This window comes from Ranitomeya variabilis, chromosome 3 (genome assembly GCF_051348905.1).
Source record: "Ranitomeya variabilis isolate aRanVar5 chromosome 3, aRanVar5.hap1, whole genome shotgun sequence".
NCBI classification, from domain to species: Eukaryota; Metazoa; Chordata; class Amphibia; order Anura; family Dendrobatidae; genus Ranitomeya; species Ranitomeya variabilis.
The window spans coordinates 754,728,375-754,749,387 of NC_135234.1; the positions used below are offsets into that span (position 1 = coordinate 754,728,375).

The 21,013-nt window shown below is 42.3% G+C and overlaps 1 protein-coding gene across 16 annotated transcripts in view; it reads left to right on the plus strand.

The window, feature by feature from the left end:
- The window catches only part of DLG2 (discs large MAGUK scaffold protein 2), a 1,278,757-nt gene that overhangs the window by 1,179,655 nt on the left and 78,089 nt on the right, over window positions 1-21,013 (plus strand). For all 16 annotated transcript variants that reach the window (XM_077298627.1, XM_077298628.1, XM_077298639.1 and 13 more), the window contains one exon: window positions 7,101-7,215. In XM_077298627.1, the coding sequence (XP_077154742.1) occupies window positions 7,101-7,215 (115 nt within the window). The remainder of the gene's footprint in view (window positions 1-7,100; window positions 7,216-21,013) is intronic.

The window sequence follows — 21,013 nt, forward strand, 5'->3', positions numbered from 1 at the left end:
GAAGAGGTGCAGTCTGATAGGATCTGAGGATGTGAACGATTCTTGGTTGTTAAGAGGAACTGTACTTCTTGGTTGCTAAGAGGAACTGTACTTCCATATTTTCATTAGTAAACCTCCTCCTCTCCCAGTATCTTTTTGGTCCTTTTTTCCTGAATATTAGTTGTATTCCCCCCAATGACACCTTCGGCCATATTTATATTATGAGTGAGATCCTGTGGTCGCTCGATCGCTCTGCCGATCCCGGGACATGTACGTAGTCATTTCAGACATTCTTCAGGTTATGATATAGACAATTTGTCACTTGCAGACTTACATTCAAGTATAAATTGACACATACATTACCAGGTTACCATAGATACCTCGCCGTATCCAGGACATGGAACTTTTTTTTCCGCTTTTTATTATTGCCAATTATATATTCTGTACTAAAAATAAAAGATTACTGACAGTTTAAAATGGGGAAAGTTCTGCAAATCAGAAGCGAGAGTGGGATACATTAAAGCGTGCTTAGCGACAGCTTTTATGCCACGATCACAGAGGAAAAGCTTTTAAACCAAACTACTCCATTAGGGCCTGCTGTTGGGCACCAGCACAAATGAAATTATAATGTACGCCTATGTCATAAACGTATCTCCATGAGCACTCGGAGAATTCTGACTCTGTGGGTTCATAATTGGATGAAAACCAATATTTTGGGTGTGTCGTTACAGTGTATAATGGGGAATTACTTCAACTATGTAAAACTATCAAAACAAGGTCACACTTGTCCATCAGAGGATCATCTGGGAGAAGCCAAACCATTAAGTGTGTGTCCATTGTTAACTTGATAGTTTAAGGATTTCATTGATGCAATCCAACCAAGGCCTGGTCCTACCAGTCGACCAGAATATCATCTGGTAGATACCAACATTCTGGGTGTTAAATCATTCAACATAGTATGTAAAAAGATCATCGATGTAACCCAACCATCAATTTAACCCAACCAAGACAAGGTCATCCTGGTATATGAGAGGAACATCCAGTAGATACCAATACTCTGGGTGTGTTGCCATTGTTGAAAGTATGTAATTAGATCATCGATGTAACCCAACCAAGGCAAGGTCATACTGGTTCATCAGAGGAACTTCAAGTAGATATCAATACTCCAGGAATATCATCATTCAAGACAGTCTATAATGAGGTCATCGATTTAGCCCAACCAAGACTATGTCATACTGGTCCTTCAGAAGATCCTGTGATAGATGACAATATTCTGGGAGTATCATCACTTAAGACTGTATGTCAGGAGATCATCCATGTAACCCAAACAAGACAATGTTTTTCTGGTCCATAAGAAGATCATCTGGTAGATACTAATTTTTTTGGTCTGTCGTCACTCAATATAGTATGTAAGGAGATCATTGATGTAACCCAACCAAGGCAAGGTCATACTGGTGCATCAGAGGAACGTCCAGTAGATACAATTGTGCTGGGTATATCATCATTCAAGATAGTCTGTAAGGAGATTATTGATGTAACCCAACCAAGAAAAGGTCATACTGGTCCATGAAAAGATCATTTGGTAGATACCAATATTCTGGGAGTATCATTATTTAAGATAGTATATAAATAAATGATCAATGTAACCCAAAAAAGACCAGGTCATACTAGTCCATCAGAGAAATATACAATAGATACAGATACAAATACCCTTGTTGAGATTATGTAAGGATATCAGCAACACAACACAACCAAGATAGAATCAGGCTGGACCGTCAGAGGATAATTTGGTAGATAACAAACTTTTGGGTGTATCATCAATGTTGATAGTGTGTAAGAATATCATCTATGCAATGCAACCAAGCCAGGGTCTTACTTGTCCATCAAAGGATTGCCAATTAGATAACAAACCTCTGGCTGAGTAGTTGTTGATAGTATGTAAAGGATGTTATTGATGCAACTCAACCAAGACAGGTCATACAGGTCCATCAGAGGATGGAGAATCATCTCATGGATTCTAATACTATGAGTATGTCATCATTGTTAAGAGTATGGGAGGATATCATTGATACAATTCAACAAAGACAAGGTCATATTGGTCCATTAGAGTATAATCTGGTAGCCAGATTGATGACTTGATAGCATATAAGCCAACTTACTGAAAGTGCAGCTACCTGGAGAAAATTAACTTATTTCCTCCTGGCAACCGCCAGTTTTCAGTTATAGGGGCATGACGGAGCGGCTACAGTCATCGCTCACTATGCTGTGAGCAGTGACTATGATCATTCCTTGCCACATTGATTGACAAATCACTCTGCACACACACATGCTGCAGAGCGAACTGTCAATGTAGCGGGGAATAATTACAACCGCCACTCAGTACAGTGAGCACTGGCTGTTACTGCTCCTCGCACCTCCCCATGACTGAAAGCAAGCAGCTTCCAGACCTAAATAAGTTTATTTTCTCCTGGTAGCCACACATTCAGTAAGGTGGCCAGCCAGCATTGTAATGCTGTTTACCTGCAGTTAACTCTTTATTTGCAGGTAAATAGCATTTTCTGAGGTTCCCTTTAAACCTTTAGCATACAAGACATTGTGGACAATTGTAGCTTCCAGCTTTGTGGGAACAGTTTTGGGACGCTTCTTCTTTGTTCCCTATGACTGTGTCCAGTGCATAAGGTCCACAAAGACATGGTTGGAGGAGTTTGGTGGAAGAACATGACCGGTAGCACTGAACCCTAACCTCAACCCCATCCAACAACTAAACCGGAGATTGTAAGAATGGCCTCTCCCCAACAACAAGGTTTGACCTCGCAAATATTCTTCTGGATGAAGGGGCAAAAATTCCAACAGACACCTGCAAAAACCTGTATAAATCCTTCCCAGAAGAGCGGAGCCATTATGTCTGCAGAGGGGCCGACTCCATATTAATGTATGGATGTAGAACGGGAGGTCAGAGAAGCTCCTGGAGGTGTAAAAAGGAGGGGGCACATACTTCTCTCCATATAATATGTATTAGAAATCTGCAATGATAATTCTATAATTACTTGTCACTCTCCATTTGTTGCATTCCTCTACTACAAGGATTGTTAGTTTTCTGTTCTCCGGCGAGGACTCTTCCACATCTGAATCTTTGATGTGAGATGAAGGCGATGTGGGCAGTTCTTTTTGGATTGGCGCTTACCCTTTAATCTCCTCGCTTTGACACACAGTGTGAATTATTCATACCGCTCGGTATACAGAGTGCCAGAGGGGTGTAAAGGAGGAGACATTGCTTTAGAGAAGTCAGATTGCCGGGATTAATAATGTATTTCTTTTATACACGGAACCTACCGCAACAGTGGGACTTCTGTGTTCGTTAACGAGGGTGCGGAGTCGTAGGATCCTTCCCATTCATTCATCACCATTGTACATTGTGCAACTCTTCTGGAGGCTCCTAGGAATAAGAGGGGATCTCTACGACTCCTGGAACAGTTGGCCAACCTCCCTTATGCCCCCATGTCATACTGACCTCTCCCAATTACTGCTTTTCTCTCCACTCCCAGGCGCCATTGCAGATATCCTCTTGGCACCAACCATCTTCTGGATGTTGGAAGAGGTAGGAGTGCAGGAAAATGGAGAGGCGACTGGTCTCAGATCGGTATAAAAGTGGAGGTCTGGTCCAGGGTCTGTATAAAGAATCGGGCTAGGGACTTTAAAAAAGCCCTATTAAAATGAAGTGTTGGCATGAACTTATCCAGTGCCCAAGGCCACCAGGGAGGGCCGAATGCAATTTTTTTCTCCCTTCTTTCCGGTTGTGTAATCTTGGGCGAATGTCTTAATAATGAGCTTTCGTTTCCCTCCCTCCATTACACGCACAGTAACGTGTCCAAACATAAGAGATTATTAAGATCAAAGGAAGGCGAGACATCAGAGCTGGTAAAGAGAAGATAGAACAGAGCGGTGGTAAAGCACACGACTTATCTGTGGAGACTCCGACTGATGATCTCTAATGTAAAATTTATCATATCCCTGAAAATTTCATTGGAATTAAGTATTAAAACGATAGATATATGGCAGCCTCAGTCTTTCTGTCTCCTCTTCCTGTGGTCTGGATGGCGCAGGATGCAGGATCGTCTTGTGAGGCACACAGGGCGTCATTCCCATCAACCATAATCATTGTTAGTAGATGTCCTGTCGGCAACATAGTTGACTAATTAGGGATTATTACCCTTTCCCCAGTTTTCCATCATTGGGTGCTGACGGTGATGTCATGATAGCCGGTACTCTACTATTAAAAAGTGGTTAAAAGCTTCTTTAAAAATTTTTCTAAAATGACATCATTTCAATTCGTGGCATCTAGAGTGAACGGTGGGTCGGCTTCTTCTAGAAATGAGCCCATGCAGTGACTGCAACCCCCACTCAGGACCCAATGAATACTAATGTCCTATTAGAGATGAAGGATCTCATAGTCCCCCGGGTCATGGGTCTCCACAAGAAGTCTCCTGGACATACGGGATTCTACTGGGGGTCTCTGCGGGACATCCCTGCACAGGTTCTACGACCCCTCATCCAGGACCCAATGAATACTAATGTCCTATTAGAGATGAAGGATCTCATAGTCCCCCGGGTCACGGGTCTCCACAAGAAGTCTCCTGGACATACGGGATTCTACTGGGGGTCTCTGCGGGACATCTCTGCACAGGTTCTACGACCCCTCATCCAGGACCCAATGAATACTAATGTCCTATTAGAGATGAAGGATCTCATAGTCCCCCGAGTCACGGGTCTCCACAGGAAGTCTCCTGGATGTCCAAGATTCTTCTGGGGTCTCTGTGGGACAGCCCTCCACAGGTTCTACGACCCCTCATCCAGGACCCAATGAATACTAATGTCCCATTATGGATGATGGATCTCATAGTCCCCCTGGGGTCTCTCCCTCCACAGGCTCATGTTCCCGCGTCTGGAGTTATTATGAAGCTTGTCTTCTGTAAATTCTCATTGATCAGAAATGTATTTATGAATGTTTAGGAGGTGACGCGGGAAATGGCAAAGATTATAGTAGTGCAGCAGCGTTATAAGACGAGCGGCTACCACTCACTCCTGTGTATATAACATGCGTATAACAGCCAGAAATGGCTGATAACAGAGTACAATGGACTGTATTCTCCTGATCGTGGGTCTACAGTTATTGTACAGCTACTGTTTATTACCAGGGAAGTAATGGAGAGGAGACATCTACTCGGAGAGCCACCGCAAAGAGCTACTATGCCTTTAAATGACCCAGAGATCTTTTTTGATTTCCATACAGTGCTTAATTAAAGGGATATTGGGAACTTGGGGCATATCCACAGGGTGGCACGGTTTTTCCTTGACATTTGAGAGAATCGGGGTCCCATTAGCGGTGGCTTTTCCCTACTGAAGTCTATGAGACAAAGCAAGCAGCTCCCATAGACATCACAGGAGAGAGCGGCACCCAATCTCAGGAACCACAGCATTGATTTCATTGGAGAAAATCGGTAAATTATGGGGACTCCTTCCTGTCATTGGTTGGAAGTCCTGTATCCTATAGACAACATCTGATTGTGGGGGTCCCGGCAGATCATCATCAGGTCACTTCTGTCTGTGTTAAGTAGCGAAGCTTCTGATATGGTAAGAAGCAACATGCAGGGTCCATGGGCGGCTACGTGGCGGTAATGCTGCTCTCAACCATTGATGATACCACTAGTGTACACTGGAAAAACAATAGTGTGAAGACTTTTGCAACACATTTTTTTTAATGCGCTGACGTTTCTAGAATTAAAAAAAAAGAAAGCAAATTTGCAGTTAGTTGTCATTCAAAATCTTGTACCGTTTTCTGTATGCAGCTCTTATGCAGACCTATATGTCTCCAGGGGGGAGTGGCTGTAAATAGCATATATCCCTGTGGAGGACCTAGGGAATACATGCATAAAGTGGACAAACCATTGATGTAAATGCAAAATGTGTAATGCCTAATTCTTCCTGTGGGAGTGCTGCAGGGGAAATTGGAAATTAGGTTTCCGTATAGATTACAGTAGATTACTGATGATCCCAGCAGCAGGACGCTCTGTAATCACTTTAACATTAAGGAACCCACCCAAAAATAAAGCCTAATCCCAATGACAGAACTCCGTAAACACTGACAAGAAGAGAAAATCTGTCAATTGCAGCTTATTGATGGTTTCCATTAAAGGGGTGGTTAAACCTTTTTTTTCTTCAGGAGCATAACGCTCCCCTGGCTCCTGGATTCCTGCTTGCTTGGGGCAGGTACGCTCCTGAAGATTGACAGATCAGGCTGGCGATAGGGTTCAGCTGCGCTCCTGAATTTTGTGGCTGCATCCAGGGATGGAAAAAAGCTTGCAAGCTGGCTCTTTGCTTAGGAAACCGGCCACTTCTGATAGATTGCAGAGATGGCCTGTAACCTAAGCAATGATTACAAACTATAAAATTAAGAATTCTCTTTGTTCTAGAGACTGGATAGGATTTTTTCATGAGAGGTAAATGGAAAAGTTGCTGATTTTTACAAGCAATTTGCAATTTTACCCATTTATGATAATGAGAAAACCCCTTTAAAAGGGTTGTCAACTACTCGGACAGCCCCTTCTGAATCCCCATGTTTCCGCCTTTTAACATAGCAACACTTATATGCTTACCTCTGGTGCCAGCACTGTTTCAGAAGCATTGGCATTAGCTTTCCCAGGGATGGCATAACACTTTTATGTCACGTGATCCCTGTGGTCAATGTCACGCCAGCCCCGGGAGAGCCAGTGCCGACACTGCTGTAATGGCACTATCACCGGACGTGAGTATAAGGTGTTATTATTTTACATGGGGGATTCAGAAGGGGTTGTCCGAATAGTTAGCAACCCCTCTAAATGTCAATTTTTTTTAATTTTTTTTAATAAGGCTATGTTTCATATTTGGTGACTGTGTGACCAGTATTAACTGTAGGGGGCGCCATCCTTTTCGGACTAATGAGCAGTTTACTCCCGTCATTTTTCCATCAGTCCTGTTAATGCGGCGGCCCGCGTAATGGCTCATCTTCTCTGGCATCTGATAGTTACGGACGGGTCACTTGGCTAATGTTTTCTAATTTATTTCTGCTTTCGTTCCCTTTCCAGAGTACGCTCGGTTTGAAGCAAAAATCCATGACCTTCGCGAGCAGATGATGAATCACAGCATGAGTTCTGGGTCCGGCTCTCTGAAAACAAACCAAAAGCGTTCCCTCTACGTGCGGTAAGTGCAAGAAAACAAACTTTCAATTACTTGCAATTTGAAAACTTGTCCGATTATTCATGGTTTGTTACAGTGTATCAGTCTAGATCCTTTGTCTCCAACTTGTTATACTCCAGCAGTGACAGAACTACAACTCCCAGTATGCCTTGGCATCCTGAAGTTCTTATTAACATTTCAAGAGGACCTTTCACCACTTCAAAAGTGGCCATTTTTTACTCTTCTTTTGTTCCCGCTGCTCTTCTGAGTATTCCGTTTTTTGTTTTTTTTCATTCCGCCATACGGTTACAATGATATGAACCTTTTTTTGTTTAGTGCTAATTTTTATAGTCTTTGTTAATAGGGCGTGGCTCAGATGGTTCTTCGGGGGTGGGTCTTTAGGCTGCTCTGCATAATTACCCTGAAAGCCAAACCCTCTTGGTAAAGACCATAAGAAGCAGCACTAAATAAAAAGGCGCATATCTCTGGAACCGTATGGCGGACGGATGGGGAGCAACGGGAATGAAATAAGATCAAAAATTGGCCACTTTTGACCTGGTGACAGATCCTCTTTAAAGACCAGAAACTTTCTCCTTATCCAGTCTTTCTTATAAGATATAGGTGGTCTCCAACCTGTTCAGCTATTGCAAAACTACAACACTGAGCCTAAACAATCGCCATTTTGCCCAGATAATTCTGCAAATGAAACCCCAGAAGATGTGGTCTTTATACAAACCCCCATCCATAAAGTGGGTGTTCCCACTCCTCGGGGGCCGTCTCATGGGCAGGATCTAAATGTGCCGATTTGGCGCATGGAATGGAAATACACCCATGTACATCAGTAGACTGAGCCCGTCCTCGTCTAGTCCTGCCACTTCGTTACAGTGTATCAGTCTTGTATTTATGCCAGACCGAAGGACGATGAATTTTGGGCAGTGTTACGTTTCCTAGCCCGTGTTTCACCCCTTCACATCTGTCAGTCTGAATATTCGGTTCATTATATGAAATGTCAGGAGGGAGCGGCGTCCAGTGAGAGGGGAAGCCGACACTGAATGATAAAAGTTTAGTCTCCAGCTTGTCATGTCTGCAGGGCGTAGGGAACGTGGGATGTTCTGGAATCTTCAACAACTTGTTAAATTATTGACGAAAGGTTCGCGAGCCAACTCCGGGCTGTAAAATTGCCGAAATCTCATCTCCTGCCTGTGACAGAATGATAACGTTACCTGCTGTGATACAGTTATATATGACTCGTCATCCGCTTCGGGGACTTATTAAAGGGAAACTCCAACAGACACTTAAAATCCTCAAACTCCCCCTTACCTTGCCGTGATTATTATACTATTCTCCCCACATCCTTTCCCTACCTGCCATCTGGTTTATAGAGGTCACTTTCTGGTAACTACATTGTCCCATCAGCCATCACGCTTTGTCCAAGTGTCACATAAGGAGCTGGGGCAGGATTATTTCTGATACATGCTATACTTATATAGATCATTCCAAATTGTGAGCAGGATGCTGGAGAGCAGGTGTGAGGAAAATGCACTGGAGAGGCCGGAGACAGTGCACTGTGCAGCAGCACGCAGCATGTCACAGGCGGAGTGCCAAAGTCCAGCCCCTGGCAGGGAGGGCTCGAGGTGATTGGTTGGCTTATATCATTTACAAGAAAAAGGAAGCTGCCAATGAAGATGGCAGAATACACCGTGCTAAGAAAAATGCACAGGAGAGGCTGCAGACAGTGCACTGTGCAGCAGCACGTCGCATGCAACAGGCATTGTGCAAAGTCCAGCCCCTGGCAGGGAGGGCCCGATGTGATTGGTTTGCTTATATTATTTACAAGAAAAAGAAGCTGCCAGTGACGATGGCAGAACACATAGTGCTAAGAAAAATGCACAGGAGGGGCCAGAGACAGTGCACTGTGCAGCAGCATGCAGCACCTCACAGGCGGTGTGCAAATCCAGCCCCTGGCAGGGAGGGCCCGATGTGATTGGTTGGCTTATATCATTTACAAGAAAAAGAAGCTGCCAGTGAAGATGGCAGAGCACACAGTGCTAAGAAAAATGCACAGGAGAGGCTGCAGACAGTGCACGGTGCAGCAGCATGCCGCAGCTCACAGGCAGTGTGCCAAAGCCAGACACTTGCAGGGATAGGCTGAGAATATTAGATAGTAATATCCTTTCATCATTGACAGGAGATAGGAAGTAAGAAAAATGCACAGGAGAGGCTGCAGACAGTGCACGGTGCAGCAGCATGCCGCAGCTCACAGGCAGTGTGCCAAAGCCAGACACTTGCAGGGATAGGCTGAGAATATTAGATAGTAATATCCTTTCATCATTGACAGGAGATAGGAAGTAAGAAAAATGCACAGGAGAGGATGCAGACAGTGCATTGTGCAGCAGCATGCAGCATGTCACAGGCAATGTGCAAGCTTCAGCCTGCTGCAGGAAACTGCTGTACTTTCCTATGCCATATTTGATAACCTTACAGTCAGCTCTTGTATCTTTTCCATATACAGCGTTCCATAAGCAGCACCAGTGGAAATCATACTTGCAGAATACAGGTTTTCGTAGATGTCCCCTGCTGCTTCCTTAGCTCATAAGCAGAAGTAATTTACAGTTATATAGCACAAATGCTGTTAATGCAACTCCATAAACAATAGCTAAAGTGTTTTGTGTCTGTGTCTCCGTATCATTCAGATTTCTTACTGGCTATAACCGTCAATTAAACATTTGGCTGAGCTCTGAACCCTTGATTATCAATGGTCACTCTTGAGCCCAGGGGGTGCTGATACTATAATTTATTCCTAAAGGTCAGATCCCCATAGATCACTAGGTATTTCCTAGTAGAAGGTATGTTAATCTTATAAAATGAAGAAAAAAATGGAAAAAACAGGAAAGCGCAATAGGGTCTTAGCCAGTGTTAAAGAAAACACTGTGCTGGGAATGTGTGACCTGATAGAAACACAACAACTCAAGTAGATAATAATGTCGGCCAACGCGTTTCAAAGTTATTTAACTTCTTCATCCAGACAAACCATAAGTCCAAGATACAAGAAGTTATTAATGCGAGATGGGTACTGTCGGGCCAGTGACTATAGTTATCATGCTAGGAGAGGGAGAAGCAAGGTGCACAAGAACAGGGAGAAGGAAGGGAAGCCCAGACACTAGGGCAGGGGGGAGGGGCTACCCCTAGGCAGATCTGACAACACCCTGTCTGCCCTAAACGTCCCTAAATAGGTTCCTCACCTATTGCCGAGCAGGAACCTAATCCCTGCCTGACCTTAGTGATAGGCCCTGGATAGGGAGGGGACGGGATGAGCGCTAGTCAGCCCACACTACAAGTGAAGACAGAGAGGGTGGACAAACGAGGGGATACACTTAGCTTGAGAAGACCACCGAGATATCACACCTGCAATCCGTCAAGAAGACGCTAGCCGACTGCTAGTGCTTCCAACCAGACAGAAGGAAATTGAGCTAACTCCTGCACCCTTCTGAAGACACTGCAGGTATTTAAACCTTCAGCAAGGATGTGTTAATCTGCAGCAGAAGGTGGAGGTAACTGTTGGGTCCTAGAGGGAGAAGTTGCTTGTAGAGCTAATCGCAATGACTTTCTACAGCCGGATCCAGGAGGATAACTGTCTGACACACCTGTGACAAAAGCTTATCATGGGAACGTAGCCTTTAGGACGAGTGGCCAACACAACCGCAATGTGAACATTTATTCACCTCTTATATCTTGCACTTGTGGTTAATCGGAATGAAGACCTTGGATAACTTTGAAACGCGTTGATAATTAACCTCATAGAAATATCCTTGGTCTCCTGGCTTCATCCATCGGTTACCATCGGTAGCGCAGTGAACCCCATTGCTCCATTTCATTTCTCTTGTTGATCTTCTTATAGTTAATGTGGGAAGATCACACTGGTGAAGTCTAGGATGTATATGCCTTCAGACCACCACTGATCATTAGCAGAATGAGACTTGAGATCTTTTGTTACTGGAAATCAAATCCAACAATAAAAGTAAACTTTCTTGGAGTCTTGTGTTAGGATTTCCGTAGCAGAAATGTCCAAGCAGTGCCCAAGAGCTTTGCACTCTATAGATCCTTTCATTTAGGAAATCATTGGTGTTGTGGGATCATAGATTTATTGTCTCAGAAGACCATTTTGACTAGGTTTCCCTTTTGGAGTAGATTCACTTAGGATGGATTTTCCCCAAAAGTACTGATCATCCAGAATGCGACTAACCCTGTGCTAGTACAACGTACCAAGAGACCAGCTACCATAGAGGTCAGAACCCTTTGGTACTGGTCAAAGATTTCTGTAATCCAAATCTGACACAATATTCTAACCTAAAGTCCATGCAAATCAATAAGACTATGCCCAGAATATTGCTTCTTATTTCCAGTAGCTGAAATCTCTGTGCAGTACTAACGGGCTATGATCGATTTATCGAGACCAAATTAGTGGTGGTCAAAAACAATGCTCTCCTCTTCACATATAACTTTTCCGAGGATCATTTTAGCTGAATTTCTCTTAAAGACTATGGCAGAGACTAAATAGCCATGACTTTTTATAGCCCTGTAGACTACGTATAGAGGTTGACAATGGCTGGTCCTTAAATACTTCCATCGAGGTAGTGATTGACATGAGGATGTGGACACTGACATCCAGTTTGACCAACTTGGCTTTTTTAATGGCCAACAATGAAGGATTTTCATAGACATCAAGATAAGACAGCCTACCAAAAAGCTCATTGGCTCCTAGGACTTCTCCAGCTTAGTGTTAGGAGGACCATAGTTGGCCACCAAGAGACCTGCTCCAGTGATCTCCTCCACTGGAGCAGTCTTGTCTTATTGACCAATGGAGCAGATGTAGCACCTCATGAGTATCAAAAGCACTGACTCAACTCCCCGTCCACATGATCCCTGACCAAAGAGTAAAATGAAGACCATATTCCTCATTATCCAAAGAAACGAGACGGAAATAATTTTTCCAGACAGAATTCAACTGCAACCCTGAATCAGAAAAATAAAGGACCAAATTTCGTAGAGAGTTATTTCTGAAACGCCAACACATGGCAGAGTTTTCCGTCTCGCCTCCTGCTTCATCATGGACATAAACAAACGGCATAATTGCCATCTTCATAATCATCTGGTGCAGTAAACACAATAATGACATCCATGCACACTTACAGAATCAATAGGTTTTTTAGCTCTCGGTAAAGACAAGGGGGCTTCTAACGGTAAAAACAGTCTGCACCGCTGCTCAATAATTCTCCCATCGCTGAAGCATGAGATTGGATCTTCATCATTTGATTAAACAGAAAAAAAACTTCACAGTTCAACCGTAAACTTCTGCTGTTTGCTTTTCTTTTTACATTATTTTATACAAAGTGATGACCCCTAACTGACTAAACCAAGGCCTGGGGCACAAGCTGAGAGTCACAGACCCTCAGCCACAAAAACCCATGACTGCCAGGTACATAATGCTTACATCTAGATAAGGGCCTCCTGGAGTCCATAGACCTCTATTAACCTCTGTGGCATAGATAGATAATATATAAGTGACAGATAGATAGATTTTTTTTTTTATGAAAAAAGAAAAACTGAAATATCACATGGCCATAAGTCTTCAGACCCTTTGCTCAGTATTGAGTAGAAGCCCCTTTTGAGCTAGTACAGCCATGAGTCTTCTTGGGAATGATGCAACAAGTTTTTCACCCCTGGATTTGGGGATCCTCGGCCATTCTTCCTTGCAGATCCTCTCCAGTTCTGTCAGGTTGGATGGTGAACGTTGGTGGACGCCATTTTCAGGTCTCTCCAGAGATGCTCCATTGAGTTTAGGTCAGGACTCTGGCTGAGCCAGTCAAGAATGATCACAGAGTTGTTCTGAAGCCGCTCCTTTGTTATTTTAGCTGTGTGCTTAGGGTCATTGACTTGTTGGAAGGTGAACCTTCAGCCAAGTCTGAGGTCCAGAGCACTCTGGAAGAGGTTTTTATCCAGGATATCTCTGTACTTGGCCGCATTCATGTTTCCTTCAATGACAACCAGTCGTCCTGTCCCTGCAGCTGAAAAACACCCCCATAGCATGATGCTGCCTCCACCATGTTTCACCGTTGGGATTGTATTGGGCAGGTGATGAGCAGTGCCTGCCTGGTTTTCTCCACATATACCGCTTAGAATTATCACCAAAAAGGTCTATCTTCGTCTCATCAGACCAGAGAATCTTATTTCTCATAGTCTGGGAGTCCTTCATGTGTTTTTTAGCAAACTCTATGCGGCTTTCATATGTCTTGCACTGAGAGGCTTCCGTCGGGCCACTCTGCCATAAAGGCCCGACTGGTGGAGGCTGCAGTGATAGGTGACTTTGTGGAACTTTCTCCCATCTCCCTACTGCATCTCTGGAGCTCAGCCACAGTGATCTTGGGGTTCTTTTTCACCTCTCTCACCAAGGTTCTTCTCCCACGATTGCTCAGTTTGGCTGGACGGCCAGGTCTAGGAAGACTTCTGGTGGTCCCAAACTTCTTCCATTTAAGTATTATGGAGGTCACTGTGCTCTTAGGAACCTTGAGTACTGCAGAAATTCTGTTGTAACCTTGGCCCGATCTGTGCCTTGCCACAATTCTGTCTCTGAGCTCCTTGGCCAGTTCCTTTGTCCTCATGATTCTCATTTGGTCTGACATGCACTGTGAGCTCTTATATAGACACAGTGGGACTCCAATGAAGGAGTAGAACCATCTCAAGGAGGATCACAAGGAAATGGACAGCAGGTGACTTAAATATGAGGGTCTGAGCAAAGAGTCTGAAGACTTATGACCATGTGATGTTAAATTTGCAAAAATTTCTACATTTCTGTTTTTTTCAGTGAAGATGAGGTTAAGAGTGTAAATTAATGTGAAAAAATGACCTTTTTTCAATTTATCAAATCAAATGGCTGCAATGAAACAAAGAGTGAAATATTTAAAGGGATCTGAATACTTTCCGTACCCACTGTAGATAGATAGATAGATAATGGATAATAGATAGATAGATAGATAGATAGATAGATAGATAGATAGATAGATAGATAGACAATAGATAGATAGATAATTGATAGATAATAGATAGATAGATAATAGATAGATAATTGATAGATAATAGATAGATGATAGATAATAGATAGATAATAGATAATAGATAGATGATAGATAATAGATAGATAGATAGATAATAGATAGATAATTGATAGATAATAGATAGATGATAGATAGATAGATAATAGATAGATAATTGATAATAGATAGATAATAGATAGATAGACAATAGATAGATAATTGATGGATAATAGATAAATAGATAATAGATAGATAATAGATAATTGATAGATAATAGATAGATAATATATAGATAGATAGATAATAGATAGATAGATAGATAGATAATAGATGATAGATAGATAATAGATAGATAATAGATGATAGATAGATAATAGATAGATATAGATAGATAGATAATAGATAGATAGATAATAGATAGATAGATAATAGATAGATAATTGATAGATAATAAATAGACCGCTGCACAGTATCCCCCTCCAGCAGTCTGTATGGTATGAAACATCAGGAGTAATAGAGGACGGAGGCAGACGCTGTCACACATTATTACTGGCAGAAAATAATTAGGACGCTCCTATAATCGGAGACGGCACACTTCTGCAAAAAGCGGCAATTTTCTAGTCACCGGCTGCCATTCTGCAAATTACTCCCATCTGAAATTATTGCGGCTTTTGGGCCTTGGGGAGTAAATTTCTGCAGTGAACTCGGTAGCTGGAAATGTGCGTCGTTATTACTTTACGGTGATAGAATACACTCGGGGGGTCCATTCCAGGATTGTAATAACCCCCAAGTGCTGGATTTAAAGATGCAAATCCGAGCAAAGTAAATGGTGCTCATCACAGCACGCTGGAAAGTGTGGACACATTGGTTTTCAGCACTGAGGACAGCGCCTCATGTATGGTGGGGATAGTAGTGTTTCGTCTGAGTAGAAACTGCTGGTATCTCCTATTCTTGGAGTGGTCTCCAACTGCTGTGAGACTACAACTCCCAGAATGCCCTGATATATTAAATGCATAGTTGTGGCTGCAGTTTCCTTCCTCTGTTGCCGTGACGTACTTCAATGCTCGGCCCTGTATCTACCTACTCTGCCCAAGGCTGTGTAGTATGTTGACCTGACGGGTCAGGGCAGAACTTCTGTCTTTGAATCCTTGTGTCTTGCTCCACCCCCTTAAAGGGTTCGTTCTCATCTTCACAGACAGATATTGTCGGATAGCACTGGTAAAAACAAGCACTTTTGCAATTTTCTACTTACTAAAATTTTTAGCCGTTCGTGAGGATATTACTACTTTTGTTTTGTTTACATCCCGTTGCCTAGGAAACCGACCACCATTGCTGTCTAGCTTCTAAACACTGCATTGAAGCTGGCGGAGATTAGAAGGCAACGATCCTATCCAACTTCTAAATATAAGCTTACAATCTCAATAGAGAAGCACGTGTAAGCACTGACGATGTTCTGCTGTCCTGCAGCGGTGGTCGGTCTCCAAGGTGATGAGCTGTAAACAAAAGAAAAGTGTTAATATCTCAAGAACGTCTGAAAACTTTAACATGAAGTAAATTGCAAAACTGCTTGTTTTTGCAAGCACTATCCAACAATACCCATTATAAAAAATGACAAATAACCCTTTAAGCCCTGTACTAGGCGTAATGCAATGGTATCATTTTACCCAGAGTGCTCCTCCAACTACAGCATTGATATGAAATCATATTGTCCTCTCCACTTCATCAGGTTTTGGGATACCCTTGCCATTTCTTCTGTGAAAGACTACAACCACAAGCAATTTAATCTGTGGCATCCTTCATATGTATTCACCACCAATTTTGAGAATGAGAATTATTTTTTGCCCCCTTCCCCCACCAACCACGTTATTTATGCTCTGTATTTTAAGGCTTTGATCCTCTCCCCCCCCTCGTGCATCCATTGTAATACATTTATAACAGGTATATATAGCTTCTATTAACATTGGCGGTACTTTTTTTTGGCACACAATTATAATTAACGCACCCGTTGTCATAGAAACAGCTGTTATTTCCCAGGCCGGCATCCTGTTCCCTTTTTGACATATGCTGTTGATTTAATTGTTTTTATTAGAGTCTCTTCCCACTGGAACCGTTTTTGTTGTTTTTTTTGCTCTTGAAATCAATTAAACGTATTTCAGAATTTCTGGGTTTAATCTGTTACTGACCTTTGCTGTCGCCTCATTAACGAAGCCGGCGGTGAGGTTTCTCCATCTGAGTCTATGAAGAAGCAAAGCGCTGGCCGAATATAGATCATGTGCATATTATGGACCCTCACTGGCCACTAGAAGGATGGATCCCTGCCCCATACCAGCAAGTCTATAGGCAGGAGATAGCTGGTTTTATGTTAGAGAATAGCTGCTATGAACCCAAAGAAATAAAGGATTCCTGCTCTCTCGTCTTCATGTGGCACGTGTCCAGAAACTGCAACTGCATGGAGGACATTATACAGCAGTTCTGAGCAGTGTAGCTGTAAATCCAACTCTGGATTGAGATAAAAGTCTCATTAGAAACCAGCAGCGTGTGAAGCATTATATTGTATTATTGAGCAGTGTAGCTGTAAGTCCAGCTCTGGATTGAGATAAAACTCTCATTAGAAGCCAGCAGTGTGTGAAGCATTATATTGTATTATTGAGCAGTGCAGCTGTAAATCCAGCTTTGGATTGAGATAAAACTCTCATTAGAAACCAGCAGCGTGTGAAGCATTATATTGTATTATTGAGCAGTGCAGCTGTAAATCCAGCTCTGGATTGAGATAAAACTCTCATTAGAAACCAGCAGCGTGTGAAGCATTATATTGTATTATTGAGCAGTGCAGCTGTAAATCCAGCTCTGGATTGAGATAAAACTCTCATTAGAAGCCAGCAGCGTGTGAAGCATTATATTGTATTATTGAGCAGTGCAGCTGTAAATCCAGCTTTGGAATGAGATAAAACTCTCATTAGAAACCAGCAGCGTGTGAAGCATTATATTGTATTATTGAGCAGTGCAGCTGTAAATCCAGCTCTGGATTGAGATAAAACTCTCATTAGAAACCAGCAGCATGTGAAGCATTATATTGTATTATTGAGCAGTGTAGCTGTGAATTCATCTTTCGAGTGAGATAAACACTTCCTAGAAATGTGCGGTCCATTCTATCTGTCGTTCTGCTCTTCACTCCATCTCCTGTTCATATACTTTAATAGGCAGCAGTAACCTAATCCCTCAGTGAGGTGTCAGCCTGTTTTCTTTTGACCATGATGGATTTTAGCTGTTTTTCTTGAGTTCAGGAATTGTATGATAGGTGGAGAAAGGTGAAATACTAGTTCTTGTTTACTCAGGTAAAAAAAAGACAACTGATCTTACAAAAGAAGGAGACACACATAAAAATTTGGCAGCACAGACACAACACTACAGCTCTCCTCCGTAGATCCACAGGAATTATATTTTCTGTGTTCATGGTGGACATTCTACGGTAGTAAGTGAGCAGTGTAGCTGTGTATCCATCACTCGGTGAGACAAAACACTTACTAGAAAGCTGCAGCAGGATCTGTGTGTCTTTCTGCTTGCTTCTCAATCAGCTTAATCCTTCCCCTTCCGTCTCCATAGACTTAAATCAGCAGCTGTGACCTAATACTGCAGTGCGCTGAAGAAAATACTGAGCTCAGGGAACAGTAGGAAGAGAAGAAGTGGCTCATAAATGGAGAAAAAAAGCAGAATTCACAGACAGCTCCTTTCAGTTAATTGAAGACAGGAGAAATTGGGGTTAAAAAAAACCTTGATTTTACAAATGAAAGAGTCTGCATAGATGTATTACTGTAAGGATTGAGTAGACAGATAAACCACAGCTCTCTACCGTACATCCGCAGGAGTGATCTCTGCTGTATCTATGGTGTCAGGAGATTTATCGCAGGTCAGGGCTCGGTTAGGTATAGATGTAGCCGATGTGATTCATCTCCTGTCTACAGAGCATTGACTTCTCCTTACACTGTCCATATAGTATTCTTAATTGGCCAAGATTAATGGAGAGAGCCGTATCTGCGGGAAGAGAGAGAAATCAATCCTCTGTATTCTCATAAACTCACCCTCTAACTAAAGAGTGGCCTGATCACAGTCTGACTTTCCTGGGTCTCAGAGGCTTCGAATTAACATTCAACCAAAAGATAAAGAAAATTATCAACCCAATGGAAAAAAGGAAGATGTAAAGTAAAAAGATGTGAGACACAAATTAAATCAACACAAAGAATAAAAAACCTCTAAAGCCCAAACCATAACCCTCGTCTGCCACATCAAGGTTAGGCACGTGTTGTAAAGAGAAGATCCTTCAGCCTTTATTACAAACATATTTCAAGATCCATACAGACACAGGCATTAGAACTGGCGCGTTTCCAACATATAGACGACTTGTTCTTAGTCATAGTTACTACACCATGTTCCAAATTATTATGCAAATGATATTTTTCTCAGATTTTCCTAAATGGTCGGTGCAAATGACAGTCAGTCTAATAAAAGTCATCATCACCCGTTAGAGTATATATCGAATTTTATTGAAGAAACCTCCCAATGATAACAGTATAATCTCCAAAATGAATAAAAACTCAAAATGCACTGTTCCAAATTATTAGGCACAGTAGAATTTCTAAACATTTGATATGTTGTAAAGAACTGAACATTCTCATTTGTGGAATTTGCAGCATTAGGAGGTCACATTCACTGAACAAAAAAGCTATTTAACTCCAAAACAGTAACAGGCCAAGTTACATGGTAACATAGGAACCTTCTTTGATATCACCTTCACAATTCTTGCCTCCATTGAACTTGTGAGTTTATGGAGAGTTTCTGCTTGTATTTCTTTGCCTCCCAGAGCTGCTGTTTTGATGTGAACGGCCTCCCACCCTCATAGATCTTTTGCTTGATGATACTCCAAAGGTTCTCTATAGGGTTGAGGTCAGGGGAAGATGGTGGCCACACCATGAGTTTATCTCCTTTTATGCCCATAGCAGCCAATGACTCAGAGGGATTCTCTGCAGCATGAGATGGGGCATTGTCATGCATGAAGATGATTTTGCTCCTCAAGGCACGTTTCTGCTTTTTATACCATGGAAGAAAGTTGTCAGTCAGAAACTCTATATACTTTGCAGAGGTCAGTTTCACACCTTCAGGAACCCAGGGCCCTACCAGCTGTTTCCCCATGATTCCAGCCCAGAACATGACTCCTCCACCTCCTTGCTGACGTCGCAGCCTTGTTGGGACATGGTGGCCATCCACTACTCCATCCATCTGGACCATCCAGGGTTGCTCGACACACTCATCAGTAAACAAGACTGTTTGAAAATTAGTCTTCATGTACGGTATGTCTGGGCCCCCTGCAACTGTTTCTGCTTGTGAACACTGTTTAGGGGTGGCTGAACAGTAGGCTTATGCACCACAGCAAGCCTTTGAAGGATCCTACACCTTGAGGTTTGAGGGACTCCAGAGGCACCAGCAGCTTCCAATAACTATTTGCTGGTTTGTCATGGCTTTTTGGCAACTGCTCTCTTAATCCGATGAAGTTGCCTGGCAGAAACCTTCCTCATTATGCCTTTATCAGCACGAACATGTCTGTGCTCAGATTCAGCCACAAATCTTTTAACAGTACGATGATCACGCTTAAGTTTCCGGGAAATATCTAATGTTTTCATCCCTTGACCAAGGCATTGCACTATTTGATGCTTTTCGGCAGCAGAGAGATCCTTTTTCTCTCCCATGTTACTTGAAAACTGTCGCCTGCTTAATAATGTGGAACATAATTTTTAAGTACAGTAGTTTTCCTTTAATTAGAATCAACTGGAAAACTAATTGTCACATGTATTTAAGATTGATTTCAGTGATCCATTGAGCCCTGAGACACAATACCATCCATGAGTTTATTTGAAAAGCAAAACAATTAAAACTTTATGACACTTAAAATCCAATTTGCATAATAATTTGGAACACTGTGTATAATACTGCCCCTATTTACATGAATATAACTACCATATTACTGCTCCTATGTACAAGAATATAACTACTATAATATATATGCGCCCCCTGACGAAGGGTTCCGAAACGCGCGTCGGGGCGGACACCGGGACTCTGCAGCTGATGTAAGACCTCCAGGGTGATGTATTTACCTGCTATTTTTCTGCCCTACTAAAACCGTGTTATGTGCCCATACTATGCTATACTTATTTATGATATGATATTGTGACAGTTTTCCATGGCTGTGGGCTATTTTGCAGATGGGCCTTTGAGCTATTGGTCATTTAACCCTGTTGATAATAACTGACCCCTAAATGTATATAGTGCTATTATTTATCTTTCCTTTTTGGGTCAGCAGCTGCTCCCTCCGGGTGTCTCTATCCGTTAATTGTTTTTAAGTTTTTTTGGGTGACTGTGTTGTCACCATTGCCTCTTGATATTTTCACTTCAATAAAGCAATTTTATATAAAGACATAAAGTTATCTTTCTGGATTTTTTCCTCTCTCTTTGCTCTCATGTTGTTTATGATAACTGTCTTGAATCCAATACTAAGGCGGAAATTAGTATTTTCTGGGAAGTACTGTTTATGAGTACATGACTGGAATGATATCTTCCCAGATGGTATATTATAGGTATATTCTGCCATTGGCTACCCCTTTCTTTTTTCAAGAATATAACTACTATAATACTGCTCCTATGTACAAGAATATAACTACTATAATACTGCTCCTATGTAC